This window comes from Bos indicus x Bos taurus, chromosome 6 (assembly GCF_003369695.1).
Source record: "Bos indicus x Bos taurus breed Angus x Brahman F1 hybrid chromosome 6, Bos_hybrid_MaternalHap_v2.0, whole genome shotgun sequence".
Lineage (NCBI taxonomy): Eukaryota > Metazoa > Chordata > Mammalia > Artiodactyla > Bovidae > Bos > Bos indicus x Bos taurus.
In genome coordinates this window covers 36,803,322-36,819,846 of record NC_040081.1, presented here as the reverse complement: position 1 = coordinate 36,819,846, position 16,525 = coordinate 36,803,322, and the positions used below count along the sequence as shown (strand labels likewise).

The following is a 16,525-nucleotide window of genomic DNA, read 5'->3' as shown; positions in this document are numbered from 1 at the left end:
TTGTCTCTGTAATTGCTCCAAGTGTTCCATTGATTTTACCTGTTTGTTTTGTTTTTTAATTAGTTGGATCTACACAAGTGAAAAAGACTTGAATGGGAGTAGCCACTGGGGAATGATTGCAACTTATAGTGGAGCTGGTTATTACCTGGATTTGTCAAGAACGAGAGAGGAAACAGCCGCTCAGGTTGCTAACCTCAAGAAAAATGTCTGGCTGGACCGAGGAACCAGGGCAATTTTTATTGACTTTACAGTGTACAACGCCAACATTAACCTGTTCTGCGTGATCAGGTGTGTATGAAGAGCACTCATTCCTTCCGGTTCTGTGTATTTGTAAAAACATCCTAGTCTGGATTTTAAGCCAGAAAACCATTGCCTGCAGTTGTCTGCATGAGGATGAAAACCAAAAGCTTATTGGGATGGGGACATTTAGGGGAAAGGAGTTAGGTTCCCTGAATATTGCAAGTTAGGAAGAACCTTAAGTCTGATCCAAGTTTATCCCAAAGCTGGAACTTTCTCAGATAAAGCACTGTGTTTTGCTAGCATTTATCCTTTCCCATTATGAAAATGCTCTGTTACCAAGGAGCCCTGGCATCAAAGCTTGTCTCACTTTCCTGAGTTTCTCAGTCTCATACGATGCCCTGCTACCAGAACACAAGCACAGTAGTCAGGGGCTGTGCCTGGGTTGAGCAGGATACCTAGGTATCTGCTCACACTTAAAAAGATTTACCAAAGACACATAAAGTTCCTTCTACCGATTCTGTAACGTCACCATCGTGACCACTCTGCTAATAGTGAGGAAACTAACAGAAGATCTCACTGGCTTGTTTGGGCCTCTCATTCATCCATTCATTCAACAAACCTTTATTAGACACTTAGTATACGCCAGGCACTGTTCAAATCTTTTGGCATGCATCAGTGAACAGAATAAATTTCCCTGTCCTTGTAGAGCTCACATTCAATCAGGAGGAGATAATAAATGATAAACAATAAACCAAAGAAACAAATAGCACGTTAGAGGGCAGTGTGCTATAAAAAAGCAGAACTCTGGAGATTCAGCATCCACCCACTTTAATCCTCCTTGTGAACATGGTGCAACATCCAAACACTGCCAGCGTGAATTACTTGCACATACGTTTGTGCTGTCCGTGTTGTGTGCTCGATCGCTTAGTCGTGTCCGACTCTTGTGACCCCACCAGGCTCCTCTGTCCTTGGAATTTTCCAGGCAAGAATACTGGAGCAGGTTGCCATTTCCTACTTCAGGGGATCTTCCCAACCCAGGGATTGACCCACATCTCTTGAGTCTCCTGCCTTGGGAGGCAGATTCTTTACCACTGCACCATCTGGGAAGCCCTGCACATATGTTTACCCACCAAATAATAAGGATAAATTGTTGTAGTAGCTTTATTTTTGAGACTAACTCAAACTCTACATTATATAGCCAAGTGGATTTTCCCAGTCTTTGTATCTAACAACTTTTATCACATTAAATCACATTGTGATTTACATTAAATCAAGTAATAGATATTACTAGAAATGAACTAAAATTTGCTGCAGTTATTATTGAACATCTAATGATTCTAGTGAGAACAGAAAGAGGATAAACACAAGCAAGCAACTCTGATTGACATTTAAGGAAGTAACATATATATAGAAGGTATAAATGAATATGTCTCACTTCCTTCCCACACTTCAAGAGTGAATCTTGTCAAGGCAGTTGCTTCATTTTTCTGCCTCATTGTTGCCTCAGTATCTGGAGGGGTTGACCATGCAGAACCAGAACGGGCAGAGAGATGACTCAGCACACAGAGGCCACTTCCTGCCCTTGCGAGTTTACACTGAGGCTGTCACAAGGCTCTTCATTTCAGTATTGCTCTCTGGTTTGTGGTTCTCACTCCTACTCTCTAGCACATCAAATAGGAAGGAAATAGGATACTGATACTATGAAGGAAGGAAAATGTTTCACACTGCTTTGACCAATTCTAATTTGCTGTAGTCCCTGCGTGTACTTGAGTGTTGCTCATGCTTAAGCCTTAGATACTCAGGTTCTAGAGGTCCTGTCCTGTCCATTCTGTAGTGGGAGAGAGAGTTATGCCTAATAGCTGACTTTAGGTCTTTTAAAAGGTCTTTTTTTTTTTTTTTGATATCTTGGTTATTATAGAACATGCTGAAAGGAACAAAGGAACATGGGTGTGCGGATACCTCAAGTTAAGGATCTAGAGAGTCTATTTCTAGCGTAAAGGGAAATTATACCATTAAGTGAATCATTTAACCTTCTCACTGTGACACCTGCAAAGGTGAATTTGGCAAGAAGCATCTTCATTTCAATTATGATAAAGCACTAAAGACCAGTGCCTTCAGTGTGAATGTAAAAACATATGTTACTCTTTCGGACAATCAGACATTTACTAAGCACCAATTCACTATAAGGTTCTGGGAAGTTCCAGTAGCAGAAAGGTTTTCCTAAGCAAATATTCGATGCTGATTCACCAAATGCATGAATGAGAAACTCGGTCCCTTTCTTTATCTGTATACAAAACAGACATCCTACTTCTCAGCTGGGCCATAGGCGTTTTGAATGATGACACAAACTTCTTGTGTTCTTCATGGCCCATTTGAATGACTTACATTTAATAGAAGTCTGAGAAAGGCTTGTTTGATTAATTTCTGCATTTAAAAAACAATTACACAGCATTCTGAGTAGTATGACTACCAGAAAAGTAAATGGGAGACTGAGGAGAAATAATCTCTTTGGGAGGATTTGGGAAGACAAGATTTGTTCTTCTTGTGACATGGAATTCTACAAGGAGGGGGTTACTGGCTGTGATAAGAACATTTTGTCACTTGTTTGGAGTGACTTGTGGTGGTCATCCCAAACTAGGATGGCTAGGGCTTCCCAGGTGATGCTAGTGATAAAGATCCCACCTGCCTATGCAGGAGATGTAAGAGTTGCAGGTTTGATCCCTGGGTTGGGAAGATCCCTTGGAGTAGGAAATGGCAACCCACACCAGTATTCTTGCCTGGAAAATCCCATGGACAAAGGAGCCTGGCGGGCTACAGTCCATGGGGTTGCAAAGAGACACGATTGAGCGCACACACACAATTGGGGTGACTTGTGGTTGCAGTTTTATTACCTTCTAGTGTAGGAACAGAGTAGATGACTGCATCATACATTCTTCCCTGACTGCATCCATGTGTTGTTTTTGATGTTATTGTTTTAATTGTTCTTATTACAATGCAGGTTACTGATCGAATTCCCAGCAACAGGAGGTGTGATCCCATCTTGGCAATTTCAGCCTGTAAAGCTGATCCGCTATGTTACAACTTTTGATTTCTTCCTGGCAGCCTGTGAGATTATCTTTTGTTTATTTATCCTTTACTATGTGGTGGAAGAGATATTGGAAATTCGCATTCACAAGCTACACTATTTCAGGAGTTTCTGGAATTGTCTGGATGTTGTGATCATTGTGGTAGGTTGGAGAACAACACCAAATCTCCTCTCTGTTATAGAAGCGTGTTAGAGTCTCTGCTGTCCTGACTTTTGTGGGTCTTTATCTTCCTGAAGGAGAATCTAAAATTCTCCTCTGTGATAACAGCTTCAATGTTCCTAATCGTCTCATTTTGCATGAGTAACCCTTCTGCCTATGAAGTGAAGAGGCATTTACAATAGGCTGTCGTTTGGCCACACTAATAATAAGAATAGCTTATTGATTCATATTTGGCTTTGGCATGCCATATGAGATGTGGGAGAGATTATAATGTTTTGCTTATTCTGTTTTGGTAGTGGTTTAATAGGTATATTTGCAAAATCCTACACATCATCGAATTTTAAATATTTGGATAAAAATAAATACAAACAGAATTCTAACACTTTCTTGTCACTTGCGTTGACATCATGGAATTTGAGGCTAGGTTTTTGGCTCAGCAGCCACAGAATTTTGCAAATATTTTCTTGGAAACTGGCTTCCCTATGCTATTGTTGTTATTTTTTTTAACTCAGTACTGACAAGACAACAATTCAGACAGTGTGCTTTTATAAGTACAGGAAACAGTTACTGGAACCCTACTTCTCCTTTGAAACCTTTTCTGACCCTGTAGAAATAGGGCATGCTTTCTGTGAAGCTTATATCAAAAAAAGAAAATTCTTCTGTAGATAGAGATGAGAATCTCAAAACTCAGAGTCACATAATGACCCAAACTCTCATAAATTCTCTTTCTTCTCTTTTCTCTCTCATTCTCTATTTTGAAGGAAGAGTCTCAAGGAAATTCAGTGTCTTTCTATGATATGATGTTGATGGCCTTCCCTGGTAATTCAGCTAATAAAGAATCCGCCTGCGTTGCAGGAGACCTGGGTTCAATCCCTGGGTTGGGAAGATCCCCTGGAGAAGGGAACGGCTACCCACTCCAGTATTCTGGCCTGGAGAATTCCATGGACTGTATAGTCCATGGGGTCACAAAGAGTCGGACATGACTAAGAGACTTTCACTTCACTTTACTTCTGTGTTTTTATAAACATTTGCCCTGGGCAGAGCTAAAACAAAGGGTACCTAGTTAGAGTTGGTAAAACTTATTTTTAGATTCAGTCAGTCAGTCTATGCAGAATACACTTATCAGTGTATTCCAAAAAGCTCAAAGGAAATATTCCTACCACCAGTGCAAAAAATACTAGGTGCAAAAAATACTAGGTTAAGACTGGGACTCCTTTACAGAGAAGAAAAGGAAGGTGGTGAGGCGGTCTTTTTCATCTGTGGTTGGCAGCCAGTCAGGTCTTGACTCTGATAATCACCAAGACAGCCATCCCAGCAAGGGCTGATGAAGTGGTCTGTGACCATGAGAAGAGAGAGAGAATGAACAGCAAAGGTCACAGCACTTGCCGCAGCCCAACTGCCATGGATTCAGGATCTACGTGAGGGCCAAACATTTATGGTTGGCCCTTAGCACTTTCCACACATACACATCCATCCAGAGGTGATGAATGCAAGTAGGGCCCAGTATTCCCCTCAAACCTGGTTTATAACCCAGAACCAAAGCGGATATGAAGAGTTGTATGGTCGTGAGTTAAAGGGCAGAAACAGGCAAGGGGGCCCTCTGGGCTACATCCTCCCACTGCAAGCCTTCTCAAGCCCTCTGTGCCCATCGTTCCCACCATCTAAGACCAAGCTCCTTCTTTCTTCTCACGAGCACTCCTTTTAATATGTCTCGATTTACCCTTCACCTGTGTTGTGTGATGTCAGCTTCTTCGAAGGTTTTTGTACTATTTGTCTTTGTGTGTTTATTTGCTCTTGAACCAGGGTATAATTTTCTTGAAGACAAAGTTTGTACTTCTTACTTCCATTTGTTCCTCTTGATCCCTACCACAGTGCTGTAGGTGCAGATATCCATGTATTTGTTGAATAAAGGAAAGGATAGATGGCTAGAGAGTGAGGAAATAGCCCCACAAATGAAAACAGAGAGTGAGATGAGGCCTGAGAAAGCAGAAGAGTAAGTGATTTAAAGGAAGGTGGCAGAAAAAAACAGAAGGCGTTCCTGTGTGATTTGTTTTGTAATAAAGTGACATCTCGGGTGTGTGCACATACACGTGTTCTCACTGAAATTCTGTTTCTAACTAAGGAAGCGCAAGTAGTGTATTGTTTCACTTTTTATGGCAGTGCTTACCGCTTTCTCTCTGGGTGTGTGAGTGACTTTTATGAATGCCATTGGGTGAATAGAGTGGTGAGCCCTAGAACTAATACACTGGTGAAGGAAAAAACTAGTGATTTTAAGGTGAGCTATAGATTTCTAGAACACTGTAATAAAATCTTTATTTAATCTTTTGTTTTCCAGCTATCAGTGGTCGCTATAGGAATTAACATATACAGAACATCAAATGTGGAAGCTCTGCTACAGTTTCTAGAAGATCAAAATACTTTCCCCAACTTCGAGAATCTGGCATACTGGCAAACACAGTTCAACAACATAGCTGCTGTCATAGTGTTTTTTGTCTGGATTAAGGTAATTTATAAATTTCACGTTCAGATTTTTAATATTTTTTCTTCTTTTTGTTAGTGTGAGTCACAGAAAGTGTTGAAGGACCTGAATTTGCTTCTGTGGCCAAATTGAAGTAGCCAAAGCTGCTCCATGTATTATGACTGAAACAAACGAGCAGGACTTTCATGATCGTTTATCTTCACTGTTGAATGAAGCTCCTGGTTTCTTGCACTCTTGCAAGAACTGTATTTGTAGGTTTTGTTTAATAAATGTATTAAGAGCCCTTTTCAGTGTGTCTGCTGGCCTAGGGCACCTGGCTATGCGGAGACAGAGACAGGTTCGAATTTTACCTGATGTGGGGTGACCAGGTGAAGGAAAAGGAACTAAGAAGGGGGAAGGATGGGGAAATGGAGGGGAGAGAGACTGCATTGGAAATGTTCTCTGGAAACAATGCCTCCTTTCCAGGTGGAGGTCTTAGGGAAGCTTTACCTAGAATTGAGGTTGGACAGACACCTCCTCCAAGTAGTGCCTTCAGGACTCATTTCCTTCTTCTCCTAAAGCATCACATGCATTTCCTTGTATGTGAAAGCGTGAGTCATGTCATATACAATAAGCCTCAATTCTGGAGATGCAGGAAATTTTAGTTCTTAGACAGCTGTCAGACTGTCACCAGTTAAGTTTTGTGATTGTGCCATCCAGATAGTAACTGCTATTAGTCACAAGTGACTAGATTTTAATTTAAAATTTAAAGTTGTATTGAAGAGCACCTTTATAGAGGGGACTTTCCAACAGTTACTTATTTTTTGGAATGGTATCCATAGCTGGAAAGCCTGAGATTTATCAGGGGGTTTAGACCTTGTCCTGAGTCTCTCATGCCATTTTTTCATTTACAGATTTGTTCAAGAGAAACTATCACTAACATACCAAGCCATTATCACAAACTGTAATAATAATCACAATCTCATAGAAATACTGCTGGCAGCTGTATTAAGTAATGTTACAACAACCATCAAAAATGTCTTGTTATGGCCAGAAACAGTTTGTAAGAGGTCTTTAAGTAAAATGCTAGATATTTTCTTTCAGTATGTGCCTCAGGCTGAGTGTTTAATTTAGTGCTTCACCTGTGAATATTTCGCTCCCAAGACCATGGGAACCATTAAGTTCTTTAAGGCAGGGATCAGAACTCTCCTTCTGATGGATGTCTCCATGTCCTTCCACCAGGGCTCCCAGCTAGAACTGTGTGGGATTCGTGCCCTCTGGGCTGGAGCTGCCCACTTTGGGCCGCGTCCTCAATGCCTCGTCTACAAAAATGCACAACGTGGCTGTGCAGTCAGAGCCTGGTGCAGATGCTTACTCTGTACCCTGGCCAGTGCCTGGCACACAGCTGATGCCCATTAAATAACAGTTACTAATATTCAATAAGTATTTTCTGGAGTTTTTTTAACTAGTGTTTTTTTTTAGGTTAACTCTTTTTGTTTTTGTTGGACTATAGTTAATTTACAGTGTGTTAGTTTCAAATGTGTAGCAAAGTGATTCAGTTATATATATATTCAGATTCTTTTCCACTATTCCTAGAGAAGGGAACACTACCCACTCCAGTACTCTGGCCTGGAGAATTCCATGGACAGAGGAGCCTTGCAGGCTGCAGTCCATGAGGTTACAAAGAGTTAGACACGACTGAGCAACTTCCACTTTTCCTTCATAGGTCATTGCAAAATATTGAGTGTCACTCCCTGTGCCTTACCTAGCTAGTTTTCATTGGTGCGTTTTTTCCCTTTTATTTTAGTCTTTCTAGGGGAAAAATATCAATGATCATTTTAATTATAATTAAACTTGTTTTCTCTGTGTTTTAACCAACATGTGAAATATAAGTGACATGAGGGCAGGGGCTTTGCTCTGTTCACTGGTATATTCCCACTCCAAGAACAATGCCTGGTATATGGTAGTCCCTCAACAAATGGGATAATATAAGTTGCTGGATTTGAAAAAAAAAACAAAACACATCTTTTTTGTCTCTCTCTTTTTTTGTTGTAAAATATACGTAAAAAGTCTACCATTTTAACTACTTTTAAGTGTATAATTCAGTGGTATTAAGTATCTTCACAGTGTTGTGAACCATCACCACCCTGCATTTCCAGAACTTTCTCATCATTCATGCTGCAACCTTTTTATCTGTTCAACACTAACTCCCCATTTCCCTCTATCCACTCAACACTAATTGTTTCTCGTTTTCTGCAGCTCCTGGGAACCTCTATTCTCCTTTCTGTCTCTATGAATTTCCCTACTCTAGGTACCTCATATAAGTAGAATCATGTAATATTTGTCTTTTTGTGTGTGGCTTATTTCACTTAGCACAGTGTTTTCAAAGTTCATTCATGTTGTAGCATGCATCAAAATTTCATTCCTTTTTAGGGCCGAATAATGATCCGTTGCATGTATATACCACATTCATCTGTGGTATATTTTGTGGTAATGGGTAATGTGGTATATTACCCATTCATCTGTGTATATTTCCCCTCTCTTTTGCAGCTCTTCAAATTTATCAACTTTAACAGGACCATGAGTCAGCTCTCTACAACCATGTCTCGGTGTGCCAAAGACCTCTTTGGCTTTGCGATTATGTTCTTCATTATTTTCTTAGCATATGCTCAGTTGGCATACCTTGTCTTTGGCACTCAAGTTGATGACTTCAGTACTTTCCAAGAGTGTATGTAAGTATATATGAAATTAAGAAGACAAATTTAATCAGAGAAAACACTGCCTTCTCAAGGTTAAAGAAACCTTCATGGTGGCTGTGTAACTACCAAATGTTTAAAAGTAGTGGTTTAAAATGAGAATTAATTCTCTTTTCAAAAACATTAACCCACCAATGCAATTATGACAATAATTTCTGAAATGCTAATGTTTAAAATAGAGCCTAAAAATACCATAGTAAGATATAGAATAACAGTTATCATAAACCAGCTCTGTCCCAAAGAATGAGGTCTTCTCAACACTAAATGCAGATGGTGGCATTTAAGACACAATTTGCCTCTATTTTTATACCTATCAAATATTGTTGCCATACATTTAAACTTCAGCTTATATTCTAAGAAAAAAAAAGCTATTTCTAATATTCAAGGAGAAGCCCAAACCAATACAGGAATTTTCAGGTTTTGTCCCAAAATTCATAAACATAATATTAGAAATAGGTAAAGTAGCCAGTATCAGACTTCCATGGCCTGTACAAAGAAGTTAGTTAGGAAAGATGATGGTCATGATAATAGAAGTTAATAGGGTTTTGTGTACAAGAATGCCTAAAAAATGGTACTGTTTCATGAAAGTTGGGAATGGAAACAATTTTACTGATTAAGACCCAGCATCTGGCAACACACAGCTGTTCCTGACCCCACTTAAAGTGCATTGAGAATATTGGATCTTCAAACACGTACAATTTTGGCTATCCTTCAAAAATCTTTTTTTCTTAAGAGATTTTAAGTTCATATGCAGGGTGACCATTGTGAAGATTTAGAGTTATCATCTTTTACCTAGATTATATATTACATTCTTATAGTCAATTGCTTTTTAAGTCATCTAATAATAATTATTATGTTTTCTTTTTAACCAAATGAAAATAACATATTTTGCATGAAAGCATATTATTTTTATTCTAGAAGGCTTTTAATTGCTCATATAAGTAGCAAGAGTTTTCCCAAGGGGTTGACAATTTTATGTTATTTGGCAGCTTTCCACATTGATTTTTAAAAAAGGTTCAAAAGTATGAAATTATCTTTTGAGCAATGTTATGTCAAAAGAATGCTGGACACTCTTTGTTTTTGTATTGTGGTGTTGTGTTTTGTTTTGTTTTTATAGCTTCACTCAATTCCGTATCATTTTGGGTGATATCAACTTCGCAGAGATTGAGGAAGCTAATCGAGTTTTGGGACCAATTTATTTCACTACATTTGTGTTCTTTATGTTCTTCATTCTTTTGGTATGTACACTTTTGTTTATAGTGAGGTGATTTAAACTTCATAAATCACCATTATAAATCATCATCTCTTCTTTTCTTTCACACTTTATTCTCTATCAGTTTTTTAAAGACCTGGGAAGTAGAAAAAAGTAAATATTAGAAAACATGTTTTGTTTTATTTCTCATTCATTCACAGTTTTAAGTCTTTACCAAATATCTTTTCCATGATCTTTCATCTATACATATGTACTCAATTTAAAAAAAAGTAAATCAAGTGCAGATTTATAGTTACCTAAAATAGTGCTTTGCCTAAGAAGTAGAATATGCTTACACACTTTTTTTTTTTAAACACAAATGTCAGCACTTTCATGATCACTTGCTTGCATGACTCTTCATTTCTCTCCTTCTTCTTTTCTTTTTTAAAAATAGAAAATGACAGAGCAAGCCAGATGCAGGGTACCAGGAGTGACCTTTGAGTGAATTGTTGCTTGTGGAGGTCAAGATAGGTTGTTTTAACTTATTCATGTTTCATATACCTAGAGACTGCATGCAAAGAATATTTCAAATTTTAATTTAAAACTAAATCTCACAATGAATGGAAGTTGTTTTAAATTTTATTTTCAAAAATATTCCTCTTATTCTCTTGGTTTGGTACAAATTCAGGTTTTTAGCATTTTGGCCTTTAATTAAGTGTTTTTGAACAGCATTTTGTTCTTCATCTTAGCATTTAAACATTTATTTGTCCACTCCACTAAGTATTAAGTTAGCTTAACCTGGGCTGTGGGTATTTTTCATTTTAAACACTATCACTTAAGATTTTCCTTATATTAACTATATCTTAAGAAAAAACAATGTTTCCATTTTTAATTGATTTTTGTAAAGATCCTTTGTATAAAGTTCATTAATTCAGTTGAGGAGCTCCAGAGTTGGTCCAGGTATTTAGTGGTCAAGTATATGGTGTTTACTGATTGAAAATTAGATGTACTTTAATTGGACTGAAGGAATCAGGAATAGCACTTACATCTTGCTGTCTGTACATATCATGATTAGTTTTAAACTTAAGCCCCTTAAAAGTTTCTGTTTCCTGTCATATATCAAAGAAAAAAATAGAAGAGTAAGCCTTTGTCACTCTCTTACATTAGTAATATTTTGAATTCTGAAGCATCTGAATCCCAGAGTCTCTGCTAAGAGAACAGAAGTCAGGAATTAAGAGTTCTGCGGCAGACCCTTTAGTTGACTTCAGGCCACTAAGTTTTCTCTGTACATCAGTCTACCAGAGAGAGACATGATCATGGCAATTGGAAATGCTCAAATGCGGACATATTTGAATGTTGGCTTCTAACAGGCAGTGCCTCCTAAATTGTTCAGTCATTTTATCAGATCAATGCCTGGAACATGAAAAGCTCTTAGTTTTTGTCTTTATACTGAGATATTTATTTGTACTACTTCACAAAAAGGAATTGTTCTCCCTGTACCCTCCAGAGAGAGGGGAGGCTACTGTCAATACCAGTCTTTTTTTTTATTCCCTGTAAATGGCAAGCCAAGGGCAGGGCTGATCACCATTCTGAGATGACTGCCAAGTGTTAATCTATTGCCCTCACTTAAGAAACCACAGTGGTGTGAGCTGGAGCAAAAGCCCCTCCATCAACAAGGAAAGACCTCCTATTCAAAGTCCGCCCCTCAATCAAGTGACACAGAATGGAAAGGCCATGAACTTCCTCTCCCCACACCTTCAAGAACCATTCTAGCCACTTTCCATTTTTTAAAATCTCTTCAGAAGACGCACACTATAATCCATTTCAACTGACATTTGCAGGCATTAGTTATTGATCATTTGGAAAAGAGACATAAAACATTAGATGCCTGTGTGGGAAGAATGAAGGTGGGTTACAGTCCACTGACTGCAGCTGTCTGCCCTTATTATTGAGCATTAAGCCACAAACTTCTGTGTATTTTATATTCTGTTCTCATTTCTGATACAGAATCCTAAATGATATTCCTCCTTAATTCATAGAGATTTAGTAGCTCATTAAAATAATGGAGCTCTGATTTGTTTCTCCATCAGTCATCAATAAATATTTATGGAGCCACCACATTTCAGGCAATATACTGGGTACTGGGAATGCAAGTAGTAAGGAAAATAGATACCAACCCCTCTCTTCCGACGATTCTGTGGGCTTGTATGGAAAACAGACATAATACACCACTGTATAGTCACAAACCATAGTTACATGCTAAAAAGGAAAACCAAAGGAAGAACACATTAAAGAAGGACCTTATCAGTTAGGTGTGATACTTTGAGAAAATCCACTGGAAACAGGCATTGGAAATGCAAGTCATGATAGTGGGGGAGAGAAAAGTCAGGAAAATGGACTAACCACTACTGAATGATAATAATAGCTGTAAATAATGGAACACCTGCCATCTGTTAATTCTGTCCTAAGTCCTTTACATAGATGAGCTTATTAATCCTTACCACAGATCTGTAGTGGAGATACTACTATTTCTCCCATTTTATAAATGCAAAAACAAATAAATTTTAGAATGAAGAATGGAAGAATGAATATAGTCTTGGCAGTGCCAAGGTAGAAACCCAAGTTTGCTTGCCTTCAAAGTCTGTGTCTTTTCCACTGAGCTTTTCTTGACTTATCTTTTCTGCTAGGCCTACCATCTTTCTATTTGTGGAGGTCTTTTTAACTGCTTAAAATATGTTCTGCAAACCTCAACTATTATAACAGTATTTGAAATAAGCATAGACTCCACTTGTCTGGCTTGACTACTGAAATTTGAGAACCTATTTAGAGTTCTACACCTCTAATAATTTATGTCAAGTGAAAAATGTACAGAACATAGATAAGCAAAAGTAATAAAATACCCCACCATTCCTAGGTAAATACATTAATATTTTATTGTATTTCATTCTTGTCTCTTTTTGAAAAATATTGCATTTGTAAGTAAGAATATATATTGCATTTTTATTTGCCATAACAAAGGAAAAACTAATTTTCCCAAAGAATTTGGTAGCAAAACTATTAATTGATGACTTCTTGAAACAGATTGTTTTTAAAAAAAGGTCAAATGTGTCAAATTTTAGATTGATGTTTACAAAATATATTTAGGTTTCTTCTTTAATCTCTAAATTTCTTTGATTTACAAACAGAATATGTTTTTGGCCATCATCAATGATACTTACTCTGAAGTTAAATCTGATTTGGCCCAGCAGAAAGCTGAGATGGAACTCTCGGATCTTATCAGAAAGGTATGACAAGCCCTAATTCTCAGAATCATTTTATTTTCTACATGAAATAAACGTTGTTTCAGCCAGATTGCCAGATCAACATGATCCACTGACACCATTTAAAATAAAGAGTAGGTGGTTTGTTCCAGGAATAAGTTGCATGTTCTCTATGTTGGAAATAGGGATAGATACACTGCTATCTTGGATTTAAATTCTGGGAATCCTTTAATGCCCTAGAATTGAATTCTCAATAATCTCTTGCCTCTTAACAGCTTAGCTGCTGGGTTCATCCTCTTTATTTATTTTGACACCTTCTCTAGTCAGCTCTCACTTTTAGATCCAGAGTTCAGAATAAACGGGAAGAGAAGATTATATAAAGACATTTCCCCTTCTATCTTAATTTTGATTTTTTAAAAAAGAAAAGTTTTAGAGGCAAATATTTTGTTGTTCACACTTTACCCTTGACCTTCCAGGGAAGTTTTAAAATATAGTCAAAGGAAGAAGTCCTTGGATCAAGTCCACAGCCTAAGGTCCTGAGAACTTTCACCTATGTACCTTCTCAGGAAGTGTTTAATTGTTAAATGGAAGGGCAGGACAGGAAAGCTGGGCAACTTTGTTCTTCTCCATGTGACTTCTTTACTTGATTTGAAGTATAAAACTTAGCAACAACAAATAACTACATCTGAAGTACACAGCTTGTTGCCAGTCATCATCCTGCTGGATACAGTGGTTCCTTGACCATAATATTTTTCTGTTTGGTTCAAACCACAGGACAATGTTGTCTGTGAATCATGTTGAAACAGAGAGCTTCCGCTTTGTAAAACAAAGACCCCTGGATAAGACCTAACATTTGTGTTATCCTGAATTTTACATAACAGTTGATTATATTCCAGCAAATCCCCAGGGTAATTACAAGCAGTCTTTACTTTGCTCTTTGGGTATGATGTGCACAATTTCAGTGATTTCAGTTAAATAACACCAGCCTTTCAGCACAGTTCAAATTTCAGTTATTGCAGTATACTGACTGAGAAGTCGCATACAGTACAAATTTCAGTTTCAGTTATCAGGGTATATTTCAGTTATCATAGCATGTTAACTGTGAATAATAGCAGGAAGGACAAACTTCACTACCAGCTAAGTCATTACATAAATAACAAATGTGCCTCATCATCAGTGACTCATAATGTCACTTCTTTCAGAGTCAAAGGTTGGTCCCTGAGCATCTGCTATTCAGTTTATGCACAAAGTTTACAGTCATATTGCCTCCTTATCTCCCAGTGATAAACCCATGTGACATTTTACAAATATGCATAATTAAAGGAGAGAATAGGCCAGCAAAGAAGAAAGTACAGCAAAGAAACAAAGAATGATAACACTGGAAGTGAAATTAAAAACATTGGATTTTTAGAAGAAATACATAGCTGGCCATGGGAGTGTTGACACTGCTACCTCTCAAGAGCTTGAGAGCAGCCAGAAGGACTAGTGAAGGCATGTTTATCAACATAAATGAAGAAAGAGATTGTGACAAATAGGATGAAGATGTCTTGATGCTGGCAACTAATTTCACATTAAAGGGACTCTCAGAGATATTTCACGACTTCGGAAGTGCAAGGGATAAGATATTGGAAGCTGATCCAGGTTAAGAAAGGGTTATAACTCATCAAGACGTAGAAAAGATGCTCACTTAATAGTGTATGCTGTATAGTAACAAGAAGAAGGCAATGATTGTTTGGAGTACTCTGAATAAGTTTTTTACAAAGAAATAAAACTTCAATGTTTCTATTGTTTAAAATGTCAGTGTACTAACATAATCATTTTACTCTTTTTTAAATTTCCTCATAGATTTGTAGCCTACACCGAGGGAGTTTTTAATGTTTTAACAAAAATTTCAAAGGTCACAAAACAGTCATAATTTTTCCTTTTGATTAGTTAATATTGCTTTACACAGTTGTACTGTCTCGTACAGCCCCGCGCTGTTGTGTATAGCAAGGACTGCGGTGTATAGTGAAAAATCCTCATCTCCTTGTCATTGAAGTGTTTGTACACTCATGAAAGGAAATTATCAACTGTAAGATAATATAGAAAATAATTAATCTATGACTCAGGTTTCTTAGTTTTCTTAAGAAATATTGCACATTCCTACATACTCTGAGGCAGACAGCTGAGGAATGTACTGACTTTCGTCCTGTACACTAAACTTGAATACAAACCAAAAGATTCCTAGTTCTTCTTCATTTACTGAAAGACCTGACTCCTCCCACACGAGCGTCATGGAAAACTCGGGATGCATTTGTCAGTCATCCCACCCGCACCTGTTTTGTGGTCCATTTGTGTGAGATACTGTTCTGGTCACTGAGTTTACAGTAGTTACCACTGTAATTGAAAGGCAGAACAAACGAAAAAGGAGGATAAACTAAAACAGTCTTTCTTTCCGGCAGGGTTACCATAAAGCCTTGATCAAACTAAAACTGAAGAAAAATACTGTGGATGACATTTCAGAGAGTCTGCGGCAAGGGGGAGGCAAGTTAAACTTTGATGAACTTCGGCAAGATCTCAAAGGGTAAGAATCTCAATTTGCCCGTGCTGGGAAAGTCCTTATGTAAAGATAAATCCTTAGTGCTAAGTCTCCTTCTAGCTCGAGTGCTCATAGAGACACGTTTGTTTCAAAGGTGAGTGTCTTTCTGGAATGTATTCTAAGAGGAGGACGGCCCTGACTCAGCAGTTTCTCCTTTCCTCCCCCATGTCAGTGTGTCTGTGTTTGGGATGGATCGTGTGCATGGATGAGTTCATCTGTAACCTCTCCCTAATTTCAGGAAAGGCCATACTGATGCAGAGATTGAGGCAATATTCACAAAATATGACCAGGATGGAGACCAGGAACTGACTGAACATGAGCACCAGCAGATGCGAGACGACTTGGAAAAAGAGAGGGTGGGTCTGGTTTAGGAGAACATGATTGGTTCAACACCTGCAATATTTCAAACAGCTTATTAAGTAGTGGGTTATTGGGAGCATATGTGTCTCTCTCTCTTTCCCTCTGTCTTTCCATTGATGTAGTAGTACCCTGCCTACTCCAAAAAGGATATATAACACCATAATATATTGAAATGTATTGTTTGCATAAATGTAGAAAAATAGAGTGAAGCAGAACAAAACTGAGATATAAAGGCAAACCTGAATGAAACTAAAAAACGCACTTCACAAAAAAATATACTTTTTTTATTTTTATTTTTTAATTTATTTTTAATTGGATGATAATTACTTTATAATGTTGGTTTCTGCTGTACAGAAACATGAATCAGCCATAAGCATGCATATACCCTCTCCTTCCTGAACCTCGCTCCTGCTACCCACATCCCACCCGTCTAGGC

General features: G+C 37.9%; 1 protein-coding gene across 1 annotated transcript in view; it reads left to right on the top strand.

Annotated features, from left to right (window-relative positions):
* Positions 1-16,525, top strand: part of PKD2 (polycystin 2, transient receptor potential cation channel) — a 58,748-nt gene that overhangs the window by 35,534 nt on the left and 6,689 nt on the right. Inside the window, exons 5-12 of the mRNA XM_027544113.1 lie at positions 64-288; positions 3,239-3,467; positions 5,821-5,988; positions 8,494-8,675; positions 9,817-9,937; positions 13,077-13,175; positions 15,593-15,714; positions 15,968-16,085. Of these exons, the coding sequence (XP_027399914.1) occupies positions 64-288; positions 3,239-3,467; positions 5,821-5,988; positions 8,494-8,675; positions 9,817-9,937; positions 13,077-13,175; positions 15,593-15,714; positions 15,968-16,085 (1,264 nt within the window). The remainder of the gene's footprint in view (positions 1-63; positions 289-3,238; positions 3,468-5,820; positions 5,989-8,493; positions 8,676-9,816; positions 9,938-13,076; positions 13,176-15,592; positions 15,715-15,967; positions 16,086-16,525) is intronic.